The 16,744-nt window shown below is 45.8% G+C and overlaps 1 protein-coding gene across 4 annotated transcripts in view; it reads right to left on the bottom strand.

The window, feature by feature from the left end:
• Positions 1–8,160: 8,160 nt before the first annotated feature.
• The window catches only part of CANX (calnexin), a 193,059-nt gene continuing 184,475 nt past the window's right edge, over positions 8,161–16,744 (bottom strand). For 3 of the 4 annotated variants that reach the window (XM_030211265.1, XM_030211266.1, XM_030211267.1), the window contains exons 13-15: positions 15,972–16,104; positions 9,506–9,603; positions 8,161–9,376 (exon numbers count right to left, since the gene is read on the bottom strand). In XM_030211265.1, coding sequence (XP_030067125.1) covers positions 9,323–9,376; positions 9,506–9,603; positions 15,972–16,104 — 285 coding nt within the window. In that variant the 3' untranslated portion in view covers positions 8,161–9,322. The remainder of the gene's footprint in view (positions 9,377–9,505; positions 9,604–15,971; positions 16,105–16,744) is intronic. The other variant, XM_030211269.1, reaches the window with a different exon arrangement.

Genomic DNA, 16,744 nt, shown 5'->3' with positions numbered 1-16,744 from the left:
GGGGTATCCCTAGCTCCCAGGCTCACTCAAAACAGCAAACAGGGTCAATTGGGCCTCACAACGGTGAGGACAAAACAAAAATTGACCTACAAAGAACTAACTGGGAGTGCAGCCTGAACAGTATAAAACCGGGCCCAGGAGGGTGGAGTTGGATTCAAACCCCAAACAGATTCTGCAGCACCGACTGCCCAAACCGACTGTCACGTCGGGTATCCTGCTGGAGGCAGTAAGGTGATGTGAATGTGGGGACTGATGACCACGTCGCAGCCTTGCAAATCTCTTCAACAGTGGCTGACTTCAAGTGGGCCACTGACACTGCCATGGCTCTAACATTATGAGCCGTGACATGACCCTCAAGAGTCAACCCAGCTTGGGCGTAAGTGAAGGAAATGCCATCTGCTAGCCAATTGGAGATGGTGCGTTTCCAGACAGCGATCCCCTACCTATTGGGGTCGAAAGAAACAAACAATTGGGCGGACTGTCTGTGGGGCTGTGTCCGCTCCAGGTAGAAGGCCAATGCTCTTTTGCAGTCCAATGTGTGCAACTGACATTCAGCAGGGCGGGTATGAGGACGGGGAAAAAATGTTGGCAAGACAATTGACTATTTCAGATGGAACTCTGACACCACCTTTGGCAGGAACTTAGGGTGAGTGCGGCAGAGTACTCTGTTATGATGTTATTTTGTATCAGGAGCATGAGTTACCAGGGCTTGAAGCTCACTGACTCTACGAGCTGAAGTAACTGCCACCAAGAAAATGACCTTCCAAGGTCAAGTACTTCTGATGGCAGGAATTCAGTGGCTCAAAAGGAGGTTTCATCAGCTGGGTGAGGACGACGTTGAGATCCCATGACACTGCAGGAGGCTTGACAGGGGGCCTTGACAAAAGCAAACCTCTCATGAATCGAACGACTAAAGGCTGTCCAGAGATGGGCTTACCATCTACACGATGATGGTAAGCACTAATTGCACTAAGGTGGTTCCTTACTGAGTTGGTCTTGAGACCAGACTCCGATAAGTGCAGAAGGTATTGAAGCAGGGTCTGTGCAGGACAAGAGCGAGGTTCTAGGGCCTTGCCCTCACACCAGACGACAAACCTCCTCCACTTAAAAAAGTAACTCTTCTTAGTGGAATCCTTCCTGGAAGCAAGACGCGGGAGACACCCTCGGACAGACCCAAGGTAGCAAAATCTACGCCCTCAACATCCAGGCCGTGAGAGCCAGAGACTGAAGGTTGGGTGCAGAAGTGCTCCCTCGTTCTGCGAGATGAGGGTTGGAAAACACTCCAATCTCCACGGTTCTTCGGAGGATAACTCCAGAAGAGGGAACCAGATCTGACGGGGCCAAAAGGGCGCGATCAGAATCATGGTGCCGCGGTCTTGCTTGAGTTTCATTAAGATCTTCCCCACCAAAGGTATGGGAGGATACGCATACAGGAGGCCCTCCCCTGAATGTAGGAGAAAGGCATCTGACGCTAGTCTGTCATGTGCCTGTAGTCTGGAACAGAAGTGAGGCAGCTTGTGATTGGTCTGAGAGACGAAAAGGTCCACCGAGGGGGTGCCCCACTCTCGGAAGATCTTGCGTACCACCCTGGAATGGCGCGACCACTCGTGTGGTTGCATGAGTCTGCTCAGCCTGTCGGCCAGACTGTTTACGCCTGCCAGGTACGTAGCTTGGAGAAGCATGCTGTGCTGGCATGCCCAGCGCCACATCCCGACGGCCTCCTGACACAGGAGGTGAGATTCGGTGCCCCCCCTGCTTGTTGATGTAGTACATTGCAACCTGATTGTCTGTCTGGATTTGGATAATTTGGAAGGACAACCGATCTCTGAAAGCCTTCAGCATGTTCCAGACCGCTCGGAGCTTCAGTAGATTGATCTGAAGACCTGCTTCCTGGAGAGACCACACCCCTTGGGTGTGGAGCCCATCGACATGGGCCCCCCCCCCACCCCAGGAGAGATGCATCTGTCGTCAGCACTTTTGCAGCTGAGGAATTTGAAACGGGCGTCCCAAGGTCAAATTGGTCCGAATGTTCCACCAGCACAGGGAATTGCGACAACTGATGGGCAGGCGGATGGGATCTTCTAGATTCCCGGTGGCCTGGCACCACTGGGAAGCTAGGGTCCATTGAGCTCATCTCATGTGAAGACGAGCCATGGGAGTCACATGGACTGTAGAGGCCATATGGCCCAGGAGTCTCAACATCTGCCGAGCTGTGATCTGCTGGGACATTCTGGCCCGGGAGGCGAGAGACAGAAGGTTCTGAGCCCTCGCCTCGGGAAGATAGGCATGAGCCATCTGTGAATTCAGCAGAGCTCCTATGAATTCGACAGATTGAACTGGCTGGAGATGGGACTTCAGGTAATTTATTACAAACCCCAGCAGCTCCAGAAGTTGAATAGTGCACTGCATGGACCGAAGAGCTCCTGCCTCCGAGGTGCTCTTCACCAGCCAATTGTCGAGATACGGGAACACGTGCACCCCCAGCTTGCGAAGGTACGCCACAACCACTACCAGGCACTTTGTGGTGCAGAGGCGAGCCCAAAGAGCAGCACACAATACTGGAAGTGCCGTGTTCCCAGACGGAATCGTAGATACTGTCTGTGAGCTGGCAGTATCGGGATGAGAGTATAAGCATCCTTTAAATCCAGGGAGCATAGCCAGTCGTCTTTCTGAATCAGGGGAAGAAGGGTGCCCAAGGAAAGCATCCTGAACTTTTCTCGAACCAGATATTTGTTTAGGCCTCTCAGGTCTAGGATGGGGCGCATCCCCCCCCCCCCCCGATTTCTTTTCCACAAGTACCTGGAATAGAATCCCTGCCCCTCCTGCCCGGGTGGCACGGGCTCGACCGCATTGGCGCTGAGAAGGGCGGAGAGTTCCTCTGCAAGTACCTGCCTGTGGTGGGAGCTGAAGGATTGATCTCCCGGTGGGAAATTTGGCGGAGTGGAGATCAAATTCAGAGTGTACCCGCACCGCACTATTTGGAGAACCCACTGGTCGGAGGTTATGAGAGGCCACCTTGGTGAAAAACTTTCAACCTCCCTCCGACCGCAGGCCGTCCGGCACGGGCACGTTTATGGCGGCTATGCTCCCATGGATCCGATCAAAGCCTGTCCCCTGCTTTTGCTGTGGAGCTGCAGGGGTCTGCTTGGTCGCACGCTGTTTATGGGAACGAGTGCACTGGGGCTGGCCCTTTGCCTGAGAAGGCCTTCGGGTCGGCTGGGTGTACCTACGCTTGCTGTAGGCATAGGGTGCAGACCGCTGGGCCCGGGAAAAACGTCCACCTGTGGAGGTGGATGCTGAAGGCGCCTGGTGGGAGAGATTGTCGAGAGGGGTTTCCCGCTGGTGGAGCTGCTGAACCAACTGCTCTACCTTCTTGCTGAAATTACCACCCCCCCCCCCCCCCCCGGCAAGGGACATCCGTCAGCTATTGCTGGGTCCAGTTGTCCAGGTCAGAGGCACGCAGCCATGACAGCCTGTGCATCACTATACCCTGGGCAGCGGCTCTGAATGCAACATCAAAAGTGTCATAAATACCCCTGGACAGGAATTTGTGAGACGCCTTCAGCTGCCTGACCACCTCCTGAAAGGGCCTGGCCTGCTCCGGCGGGAACTTGTCAACCAGGTCCGCCAGTTGCCGCACATTGTTTCGCATGTGGATGCTCGTGTAGAGCTGGTATGATTGGATCTTGGTCACGAGCATGGAAGAATGATAGGCCTTCCTCCCAAACGCGTCCAGAGTGCAAGACTCCCGCCCCGGGGGCGCCGAGGCTGTATCCCTCGAACTCCGTGCTCTCTTGAGAGCAGAGTCCACGACTGCTGAGTCATGTGGCAACTGAGGCCGCATCAACTCCGGGTCTGTGTGGACTCTATATTGGAACTCTGCTTTCTTGGGGATGGTGGGATTTGATAGGGGCTTCAACCAGTTCCGAAGAAGTGTCTCCTTCAGGACATTGTGCAACGGTACCGTGGAAGACTCTCTAGGTGGTGATGGATAATCGAGGACCTCGAGCATCTCAGCCCTCAACTCATCCACGGTGACCACTAGGAAGGGAATGCTCACAGACATGTCCCTGACAAAAGAGGGAAAGGAGAGGCTCTCTGGAGGCGAGAGCTTCCTCTCCGGTGAAGGTGTGGTGTCAGAGGGAAGACCAGCAGACTCCTCGGAGGAGAAATATCTGGGATCCTCATCTTGCTCCCACGAGGCCTCCTCCTCTGTGTCAGACACGAGCTCTCAGACCTCAGTCCGCAACCGGGCCCGTCTCGACTGCGAGGAACCACGTCCTCGATGATGGTGCCGAGAGGTGGACTCCTGCGCCGGAGGGGACGAAGCTCCCTCCATCAACGTCAACTGGCGGTCGAGACTGGCACTGCAAGCGGTACTGGTGTCGAGGGCCGCATCACAGGGCCAGAGCCAGCCGGCGCTTCCATCAATGGCGCTGAGGGCGCAAGCACCCCCGGCGCTGGTAGAGACTGGCGCAGCAGCCCCTCCAGGATACCTGGGAGGATGGCTCGGAGGCACTCGTCCAGGGCCCGCTGTCGGGAGAGGCTGGGGGGGGGCCGGTGTAGGCGTCGGTGCCCGAATCTGCCCAGGTCCAGGAGACTGTACCGGGGTGCCCGACGACCTGCGCATCAACACCGCTTCAATGGAGGGGGAGCACTCCTCCCGGCGTCAACGCTTTTCAGGGGCAGAGTCTCTCGACGCCCCTGAGCTTCCGGTCCCATGTGTTGGGGGTGACCAATGACGGTGATTCTTAGCAAGCTTCTTCCGATGTCCGTCGTCGGCGCTCCGCAGCACAGATGAGGAGATGGAGTCCCCACGCCCTCCTCGGGGTCGGGTCCGACAGGGTTCGGTCCCGATGGCCCTGGGAGGCGGGACCAGCCAAGGCGGGTGGAGGCCCACTCGGCTGTTCCCTGCTCCCATCGCTGGCAGGTCATTGGGCTAAAGGAACCTGTGCTCCTGGGGTCGATGCCATGCTCGGCGCCGAAGTCGTCGACACCGGTACCGATGCCGAAGTTCCCCCCGTCGGCACTGATGCCGCCAACGTCGAAGGGCTGGCGCAAGTTCCAAAAAGATGGTCCCCAAGAACTTGCCTCGCCACCTGCATCCGCTTTTTCAAGCCGAGACGCAAGGTGCACGCTTTGGAATTATGCTCCGGCCGAGGCACTGGAGGCACAAGCGTATCGGACTGCGAGATTTGCCGGCCGCACCGACCACACTTTTTAAATCCGCTTGGGACCTTCAAGGACATCGACGGAAAAATCGCATCGGCGAGGTCAAAACCGTCGATGGTGGCGGTAAAAAGGGCCACAAAAAAAAAAAAGGAAACTCAGACACGCACCCACAAGGCCGGTTTTCCGGGGCTGACAAGTTGAGGGACGAAACTCAGTCTCTCTCCAGTGTGGAAAATAGAAACTGAGCGGAAGCGGTAGCGCATGGGCGGGGAAGACGGCTGCGCATGTGCGGTGGGCGTGCCCCGCGTGCGGGACCCTCCTGCGAGACTTTTCTTCCGGTTGGAGGGGGCAGCCGTGGACGTCTACCCAGTCGTGAGAACAAGCAGCCTGCTTGTCCTCTGAGAATCTGTAGTATACATACTAAGGTTTTAAAATTTGTGTCCAAGTTCCTTACAATGTTCATCCACAGGAGTTTCTAACCCATCACATTTTAAGCAATTTGTGTTCAGCCAATCTTTGCCTGCATGTAGAGCCAAACCAGTGACCGCAGACTTGCTTAAGATTCCTTTTATGACCTGCCACCCCTCCACTCCTTCCTTGCCTTGGTGTTCAATTTTGAACACTTCTGTGTTAGTGGCACAATCACTCTACCCCTTCCACAGCCTACTGATACAGCTAAACGTGATTCACATTGGGCTTGTATAATATTATTGTTGAAATTATAAAGTGCTGTAACAGCAGATGCGTATCTGCTTCTTTGGACTGCCTTGTGCTGCTTGCAGACTACACTGGGACTAGAGATGCCAAAATATGAATGTTCAAATCTGATTTCAGAAGGGAAAGGTACAGCTGGTCCAAAAAGATGGTCATTGTTATTTAGACCTAGCACTTAGCATGTCCAGGTTACCGTAAGGTGTTCTGATTGAACACCTCCTTAATTCGCCCATTAGTTACTACTGTTCCTCTCCCTCTCCTGAATATGAAACTAGCAAAGGATACTGGACTCTATGACAACTTCACAAACTATATGGATGTTTATGGTACCAAAATTTGTTTTAAATTAATAGACCTCCTTGCAGACTCGAAGAGTAGCCTAATGGTTAGTGGAGCAGACTAAGAACCAGGGGATCCAGGTTCAAATCCCACTTCAGCTTTGACTTTTTTTTTTTAACCGAGCTCTCCATGGGACAGAAAAAATGCCTACATACCTGAATATAAGAAACCTGCAAGCCTGAAGACTATGTGCGCCACTTCAATTCAGGTACGGTAGGTATCTTTCCCTGGAGGGTTCACAAAGAGTTGAACGGGGACAGAAATCTTACCCGTCCCTGCTGGAACCTTACCCATCCCCACACAGTCCTTCAAAAATTTAACCTGACTCCACCCATCCCCGCAAGAATTTAATGGTACATAAAAACAAATTCTGGTCGGCGCTCTCAGTCTCTCTCTCTCTGGGTTCAAGCTGCAGCACTGCAGGCAAGGAAAGAACGGAAGTTGGAACTTGAAACACACCAGTGCGCACATGTAAGACTTGTCTGTGATTCACTGGCACTGTGCTGAGAGGTCGCCACATGCACACGCCAGTAGGTCAGGTGACATCTGATGCTCATGCCTGTGTCAGAACTGAGGTCTGCGCATCAGCCCAGGAACAGAGAGGATTACTAGTGACATCGTGACAGCAGATAAAAACCTGAACGGTCCAGTCTGCCCAATAGTCATGCTCATTATCAATTCATAATTAAATCACCAATGAACGTGATATTATATACTTGATTATGGTCTTTCTTTGGCGTTTCTGGGACATAGACCATAGAAGTCCGCCTGGTCCTTTCCTTATGTTCCAACTGTCACCGAAGCCCACTCCAGCCTAATTGTCTTTTCATTTGTGGGAAACAGACCGTAAAAGTCTGTCCAGCACTGTCCTCATGTTCCAGCCACTAAAGTTGCTGTCTAAACCCTTTCCAGCCCATACTAGATTGCCATATATGAGAGATAGACCATACATGTCTGCTCGGTATCGGCCCTAATTCATCAGAGCTGAAGTCATCATATGAGCATCACTCAACACATCCATATACATGCAGTCATTTATGTTTAGGTTTTTTATAACTTCCATTGTCTAATTAGAAATCCTCTTTGTTCATCCCATGCCTTTTTGAATTTGTCATCATTTGTGTCTCCATCACTTTCTTAATGGAGACTTTCCGCATCTGTGCTGTTAAAGCAAGGAGGAGACAGCACTCAAAGAACTTGGTACTCAATAAATGAGAGGTTGGCACAAGTGCAGTGTATACTTCCAAGGAAACCCCGCAGGAACGGCTTCCAGCCCCACGGAAACCCCATGGGATTCCCGCAAACCCTGCTTTCGTGCAAGTCTAGTTCACAATTTCAAATTACAAAGAGCAGAGTGGGATTTGGAACTGGGTCCCCTGGTTCTTAGCATACTACTCTAACCATTATGCTACCTATCTGATCTGTATGGTTTTCTAAATAGCGATTTTATAATATGGAAGTTCTATCCCTGGTTTCCCCCTTCATAATTTGGGTGTTTCACTTTGTAAAATGGATGTTCATGTTGGACATTAGCAGCACATGGAAATCCATTTCACAAGCATTTTAGAACAGACTATATGTCCCCAGATCCTGTTCTAGAACACATGAGAAATGGATGCGACATGTGATATACTACCTTGGGACATCCTTTCTAAAATGCTGCTCTTAATAAAGTACAGTAGAATGTATGTCCAACAACCTTAATGCATGGAATAATTCTGATACACTATAAGCAATGCTTTTTTTTTTTAATAAAAGGTTTATTCTGTTTGCATCTGGAATCCCTACATTCACAATATAATTTATGATGCAATTGTTACATTAGAGAACAGACAAGACAGCAGCAAGGCATTCTCCCCTCTCAAACTCTCCTTGGAAATACTTTAGCCTTTACCTTTAAGCCAAGGCTTTTAGCAGCTTGTTCTCCACTGTCAGCATATGCATACATAGGGTACTAGAGTGAAAGCATATAACAAAAAAAAGCAAACATAAGGATGTGTTTGTTGTTAAGCATCTGGTCATTGTGAATAGATTTATGTTGTGGGTAGGAAACAGGACATTTTTTTTAATGTTAAGTATCCACTGAGTGTGAACTAATTATAAAGGCCAAGCTGCTTTCTGGAGAAACAGCAACAGAGCAGGAGACACACCTGAGAGAAGAACCAGACAAACAATGCAAAAGAAGGGTGGAGAGGGTGGAAGCACACTGTCCCAATAGCAAGTGCTTTGGAACTAAAGAAGCCACACAATGAAGCTAGATATATATATATATATTTATACACACACACATACTGAGAAAGAGAGGACACCTAGAACCTGTTACGAGTCTGAAAAGTCTCAACTTTAGTACCAAAAAGACCCCCCTCCCCCATATGCTATTTGTGAACACTGGCAGCTGAGTAGTAATCAAGGGCAACATGCAGTTTCATTGACTAATCATGCTCTTTCCAATGAAGGCAACCCAAGGGGGGGAATTGATTTAAATACAATTCAAATATGCACAGTTTACAAGTTTGTCCTCTTTTTGTTCTGGAAGCAACCATTTTTATTTAAGGAAAGGAACTATTAAAAACTGACGCCCATGGCTTTCATTTTAACATGATCAACTGCAATTCCCTGTTCAGAGATCTGAAAAAAAAAAAAAAAAAACCCAAAACAAAAACATTCATCTAGCACTTTCTTCATCAACATCACTATTTAGTTCTAGGTTTAATACATTTTATTTTAAACCAAGATTTGGAAAATTTTGGCAAGTCTATCATATATTTTTATATATAATATATGGTACATATACTATATATAATTTCAAATCTCTCTCAAACCAAAAAATCCAGGTTATTTTTATATTTACATTCAGGATCCACAGAGAAGCTAAAGCCAGTTATTGTTAAATGCACTGACTACAGGAATGATGTTCATTCATACTCATGATAGCGAATATTAAGTGCTAGACACTCAATTAGATCTTATAGTGTTCAACTGGAACCTGAGGGTGGCAACATCTTGAAATCTTTCAGAGATCCAGTGTAAGCTGTCCCACATTCTTCTCCCTCTCGCACCATGTAGAAATTGTCATACAGCAAGTTCATACATTTTCTTAATCTTTTCTTAGTTTTCTGTTTCTGGGGGATCGATTCGAAGTTTCACCCTCCTGTTGGACATAGAATGACAGTTAACAAAAGGTAGTGACCCCATCCTCCTTTCACCTGGGCAGAACCAATCATGGGCATTATTCCTGGTAAACCAGAGTGCTTTATGAGAAGCGTAGCTTGCATTATACCTTAGGATTTTTCTCTTCTTCTTCTGCGTCATCATCTTCCTCTTCTACTTGGCTACCACTTCCTGCATCTTCCTCTGCATCACTCTTCTTTTCTTCTGCTAAAAAAGAAAGGAATAACCAGTTATTTTCTTGTTTGCAAAATGCTTAGAAAATTACATGCAATGCTGTGGTGAAATGGTGAATTTTCCAGCAAGTGAACTTTAAGAATATTTCATGACTTATTTCTCTAGCTTGGCCAGCAGGTGGTGCATGTTTTATGTTTAAAGCTGTTACAGAGAAATGACTGTTCCTTCTTTAGTCTAACACAAAGAGAAAGTAACCAGCAGTGATATGGCCAGTTATTAAAAAAAAAAAAAAAAGTTGTTCTGAGCTCCGATTGACCCAGGAGCTCAAATTCAGTTTGGAAACACTGGATTTTTTCCCCAATCTCAGTTTGGAAATAGAGAAAGACCTTTACTGAGATCCTGTGAACCAGTTATATTCCCTGAACTTCTCAGGCACTATCTAGGTAGTGATAAAATGTTTAGATAGTTTTATAATTGATCCTTATTCAGTTACCTGCGATTTCCCATCTGTTTTTATAAGTTCACTGTTAAATATTTTTTACAATAAATTTGTTAATTTATTGACTCTGCTTGTCTGGACTGGAATCCTGGTGGTTTGTGTGTTGGGTCTGTGAGTGTTTTCTAGGAACTGTGGGACCACTGGGAGTGTGGCCTCCAGTAATCTAGAATCACCAGGGATAATTTAAGAGCAGATTAGCCAAGAAGCAGTTGGGACTCAGTCGGTGGGAGGAGAGTGCAAGTGCAGAGCACAAGTGGCGCAGGGTTAGCCCAGGCGAGTGGCTAGATGTTTCGTGACACAGCTGATGTAAGTTTTCAGCATTGTCAGGTACTATTTCAGTTTTACATTTTTAGACCACTTTCTCAATAAAGTCAATTCAAAGCATTTACAATAATATGACAAAATATAAATGTAATAGCATGCGTATCCAATCATTAAATTACACACAATGAATACTGAGGCAAGGGAGTAGCGTGATCAACAGGACACTTCCAAACAAATCCAAGGAGATGAGAGATGGTAAAATATTCTTTAATAGTAGATAAGACTCGACACAGCACCGTGTTTCGCGAACACTACCTGCATCAGGAGTCTGTACTTGGTAAAGCAAGTAACTTTAGTTCTGGGATACAACGGATTGGACACAGGATTTTTACCCCTGATGCAGCTCTCACGAAACAGGGACTCCCTGTTGGGTATTTGGATTAGTTGACCTGCTGGTTATGCTATCAGTATTGGAGTACCACATGAAGTGAAGAAACAGAAGATGAGAGAAGTGATGTTTGGCTTTGTCACCACCTTGGTTGAATTGAACTGAATTTAACTGATTTGTACTCTGTGTTGTACGGTGTGTACACACGTTGCTACCTTGTGAGAGTTTCTGATTATTTAAGCATGTTGGATTAGTGGAGTTTTTCTTTTCTAGAGCCATATGATGGTAAGCGGGCTCATGCCTTATAACTTGATACTTCAGGTTGGCTGGATGGTGTTACTGAGGCGTTTTCTCTCCACTTTTTTTTTTTTTTGAGTGCTGTAATGTGGTCCTCTCTCAATGCATCAGTGTTTGTATCAATATAATTGCACATTCTGCGTTTTTGCAGATTGATTTTCGGGTTAAAGTTGAAATCTTGGGTGGATTTTTGATTAAATTTTAACTGCCAGACCCTTGACCATTCTTCTAACGTTTGGAGATTCTTTTTCATTGTTTCTATTCCCTCTAGGGTATCCACTCTATTGGCTTTGTGTCATCCGCAAAAAGGCATACCTTTCCCTTTCAACCCTCAAATACACTGGGTATTTCCCTGTCCCCGGAGGGCTCACAATCTAAGGGCTCTGTTTACTAAGCCGCGCTGTAGGCACACAAACCCTCCAGCACAAGCCAACGACAGAGACACCCATTGGAATATAATGAGCGTCTCCATTATTAGTACAGAATCGGCCCCAGCACTGACCCCTGAGGAACTACACTGCTCACCTTCTTTCCTCCAAGCAGGTACCGTTTACCACCACCCTCTGTTACCTGTCAACCAGTTTCCTATCTGGTTCACCACTTTTGGTCCTAAGTTCAGCCCTCTCAGCTTGCTCATGAGCCTATGAGGGACCATATCAAAGCCTTTGCTGAAATCCAAGTACATTACATCTGGCACATGTCCAGTTCTTTGGTCACCCAGTCAATGAGCCCAAATGCTCGTAGTCCAAGTAAAAAGGCTCAAGACTTGCAAGCCCTTATGTTTGTAATAGCAACAATATCCCAGTTTTCTTCAGAGACGTGGTTCAATGATGCCCATGAATAGGATGCGACCATACTGAGCTATAATCTTTTCAGGAAGGCTAAGGAGGGCTGAAGAGATGGAGGAGTAGTGCTGTGAGACAATATCAGACCAGCTGAAATGCGGGGAACCTAGGGAAAGGAAGCTTTATGGATCATTCTGGAAAGAGAAGATGGAAACTGTATCCATATGGGAGATATCTACAGACCTCTGGCATAACGTAAGTACATAAGTATTGCCATACTTGCCAAAGGTCCATCAAGTCCAGCATCCTGTTCCAACAGTGGCCAATCCAGGTCACAAATAACATAGTAACATAGTAGATGACTGCAGAAAAAGACCTGCACGGTCCATCCAGTCTGCCCAACAAGATAAATTCATATGTGCTACTTTTTGTGTATACCTTACCTTGATTTGTACCTGTCCTTTTCAGGGCACAGACCGTATAAGTCTGCCCAGCACTATCCCCACCTCCCAACCACCAGCCCCGCCTCCCACCACCGGTTCTGGCACAGACCGTATAAGTCTGCCCAGCACTATCCCCGCCTCCCACCAAATACCTGGCAAGATCCTGTTTTTAATCTACCCCTCTATAGACCCCCGTGGGATCCTTCCACACGGAGGTGTACAGAGGGTTTGTGCTTCTACAATCTGTTTGAACGCCTCCCTGAATTCCTGTGATCCCCCTTCCCATGGGTATCGGCGTTGGGGAGGCATCAGAAGGCTCAGTTCAAATCTAATTCCCATGACCACAGCTTTCTGTCTATTAGGATCTAAGTAGATCTTTGGCCATTTATTGTTCCCACATATATTTTATTAAAAACCAACTCTAATTTGTTCAGAGAGTGAGTGTCACTAGTGTGTGGATTACTTTGTAGAACAAATGACAAGTAAAGAATAAATAGAAATAAAGACAGAGATAGTTTACAGAAATAAGATTTTTAATTCTTACCAAAATCAAGTCTTCAATTTGGTACATTCATCAGACAGATTCTAGGTTCAATTGGACAGAGCTTCGCCCCTGGAGAACCGTTGGGGAATGTTCCAAAGATCTGTCTAATTCTCATCTCTTTTATAGTCTTTCGTCCCTATACAAGTCTATGCAGAGGGATTTTTTTCTCTAATATTACTTAATCTATGAGTCATGACCTCCGGTCAGGTGCCCACCTGCCCTCCTCCCAAAGATTGCTTAATAATTTCAACTTTTACACTTTCACTTCCTCTTCTGATCTTATGACAGAGATCATGTGTTTTTATATCTTATGATACCAGAAGCCATTTTCTCTAAGACATTCTCCATCTTAAGAACCAAACTTTTATCATTTTTATCTCAAATTTCCTCATCTTAAGTGTTACACTCAATTTGAAAGTTGTACCAGGTTTCTTTAAAACTCACCAAGCAGGCCTGCTTTTGCAGGCCCTCTGCTATAAGGCCATCAGCAGGTTATTAGGCCTAGTTAGTACTTTCAGCTGTTCCAAGCTGTGTAGCTTGGCCCACCACCATTCCAGTGGATAGGTCTCAAGCTACAACACATATTAACATTCCCCTCTTCACCCTATCTCATAGGGTGACACCAGGGTTAAGGAACCATGGTACCATCCATTCCAGAAGGTATCCTATAAAATTATAGAATCGAGTGAGTCTAATTGAAAACTGGTATAGTCAGATTTGTTTGAATTAAGGTTATAACATAGGCACTACTTTGGTTATTTCAATTCTTCTTAGGGGGGGGGCTTACCCATATCTGCGATCAAGTAGCATACTATAACTACAACAATAATAGTTGAAAATTCTGCGACTACTCCTGTCCTCACTGATTCTCCTATTTTGTCTCCTACAAGTGTTCCCAATAGTAGTAGTAGCCCGGACCATATTGTCCCCAGTATTACAACTATTTCTGAGGATAATATTACCTTGCTTGAATTGCGACCCACCCCTCCTCCTTATCCTTTGGTGCCTGATAGTGACGTTCCTCCTCCCTCGAATACTACCTTAACCACTCCACAGCCCAAGGTCCCTGCTACACGCCCTCCTAGATAACCTAATCACATTCAATCCAACACCCCTACACCGGGACATATCTATATATATGTCCCATTCCAGCCCTGATAACCAGCTTTCACCGTCACAAACCGTTCCTTCCCTTGAATCTCCACCGCTGTCACCTTCAATTTAGGTGATCTAATTATTCCTGAACCCCCGTGCACCAACCCATATATGGGACATGCAACCCAGACATCACCTCCACCACCACGTTTTGACTCCTCTGCCCAAACTGGTCCTTGCCTCCTGCATCTTTACCTTGCCCTATTAACAATCCCAAAAAGTACAAAACATTTTATAACTGCTTATCCAGAAATAGTGGATTTCCCCAAGTCCAATTTAATAACGGTCTATGGACTTTTCCTCTAGAAGGTCCAAATCTTCTTTAAACTCCGCTAAGCTAACCGCCTGTACCACATCTCTGGCAACAATTCCAGAGTTTAATTACACATTGAGTGAAGAAAGATTTTCTCAGATTCGTTCTAAATTTACTACATTGTAGCTTCACTGTATGCCCCTTAGTCCTAGCACGTTTGGAAAGCGTAAACAGACGCTTCACATCTATCCGTTCCACTCCACCCATTACTCGGAACGGAGAAGCTGGACAAGGATCCAATAGAAGATATACAAAAGATTGATATGAAAGGGGAGGTGCTACTGTTGGGAGAGTTCAACTTGCCTGACGTGGATTCGAACATCCCGTCGGCAGAATCGGAAAGAGAGATCGTGGATGCCTGAAGTGCCTTGCTCAGACAATAATAAAGCTAGTTGATTGCTTATTAATATATAAATATGTGAGAAGTGCTCAGATATAGTGTCACTCACAAACCAATATTGCTTAAATGACTTTCATATGCATCACAGCACTTGTATATCAGACAGGCTCACAAAACACTTGCATGTATGACTGATTTTGCTGTTGTCACAGGGTTCCCTTTACGTTAAGTCACATACATGTTACTTGCCTGCATACCAGAAAGGCATCGGGTTTTCACCACATACCTAGTTGGTACATTTACCTTCACACATGTCGCACGAGACAGGGCCAGAAACACCAGCAGGAAAAAAAAAAAAAACATATAGATACAACAGAAGTCCAATAGAACTAGGATGACAAATGACAATCAGCTGCAGGGATGAAATCAGGAAAACTTTATTCAAAGCACCAGCAATGTTGACCCAACACAGGCCATATTTCGGTGGGCACAGCCCCCTGAGTCAGGGATCACAAGTCTTACTACAAAACAGTAAATAAAATGTATGAATAGAATAAATGTATGAATAGAATATTCGTACTACTAGGTTTTTAAAGATGTCTTGTTAATTGTTTATGCTTTCATAAAAAAAGATTTGTCATTGTAGAAAAAATGTTTTGCTAATATAGGGTTAATCATTCTTACAATTTCTAAATAATTAAAAAGAGGAACAGTTCAGCTCTGACCTTGTAAGTAGAACTGAATGTTCTTAGATATGCTAACAATCTAGAACTGTAACATGTTAATGACACACAAGCACTGTGAAATTGCACGTAGGCATTGTAAGAGAAAGGTTTATAAGAGCAGAGGGGGGGAATTACGGGTCAGACAGGCTTCCTGACTGATGCTGGAATTTTGTCTCTCTTGCACAAGAATAAACCTGTTTGTGTTTAAGCTGGTTTGATGTCTCGAGATTCATGAGTATGTTAATTAAAATTCTTTTAACAGTCATGTTTGTTTTATGAAGTAATTTTGAGATACAATATGAATATTTTATTGTTCTATGCATACATTTTATGATTTTGTAGTAAGACTTGTGACACCTGAAGCAGGTGACTGTGCCCACTGAAACACGGCACGTGACAGCGAGACATCTCAATGAGCTGTGGATTATTGCTACGATTTTAAACATGGCAGTAAGTCTGCATACTCATTGCTTATAGCATGCAGCTTTAGTTTTTGAGTTAACGTTTCATGATATAGCTGTGCGCTAAATTGGCTCTACCACGATGATTTCTGCATCAGCCCCTGTATGAGAAGGTTCTGCTCTTCTCTTCAATCTATTTTGTCTTTGGCAAATTACAATTGAAATACTAAAATAAATACATTCTTACCTTGTTTATCATCATCCTCCTCCTCTTCCTCTTGTCCTCCATCCTCTCTCTCCTCCTCTTCCCTCTCTTCCTCCTCCTTCACATCAGGTTGGGGAGCATCAGTCTTCTTATAATCTGTAGCATTTGGCTGCTTCTAAATGGAATCAAAGCAAAACCCTTTATCAAGGTAAAAAAGCCACAAAAGTAATTGTCTAGATTTACATTTACACTCTACATGCAATTCAGTGTTTTTCCTCTGATGAGCTCTACATTCCACTACTTATCAACAGTTGGTATTAAAGGAAGCCCAGATATTACCTGTGCAGAGTAATAGGTGAACATTTACCTAATTTAAGACAATCTTGCTAGGTTTGGAAACTGACTGGAAGAGAAATAAACAAACATGTTCTAAATCATTTGCTTGCAACTAGGCATGTAATAGCCTGGAACATATCTAATGGTACCGAACGGGAAGATATGTGAAAATGTCATCATGGAAAACATAGGACTTCAATGGTAAAATCCACTGCCTTCATATTACAGGACCTGTTACTTTTACTCAACCTAATCAGCTGGTCCCTAAATCTTGAAAATATTAGCATGTCCTGATAACTCCAAGTAGTATGCTTTGGGACTATAGCCTAAACAAATGTATTTCCCTGGTGGAAGAGGATGTGAAAGGGTTGTGTTTTACTGTAATTTTTTTGAGTTTAGACTACCTACACAAGGTGAATGGTGGATTGCCTCAGGTATCTGTACTGGGACTTTTTTTTATTTTTTTTTAAACACATAGA

The sequence above is a fragment of the Microcaecilia unicolor genome, chromosome 8 (genome assembly GCF_901765095.1).
Source record: "Microcaecilia unicolor chromosome 8, aMicUni1.1, whole genome shotgun sequence".
NCBI lineage: Eukaryota > Metazoa > Chordata > Amphibia > Gymnophiona > Siphonopidae > Microcaecilia > Microcaecilia unicolor.
This window is presented reverse-complemented; position numbering and strand designations above follow the sequence as displayed.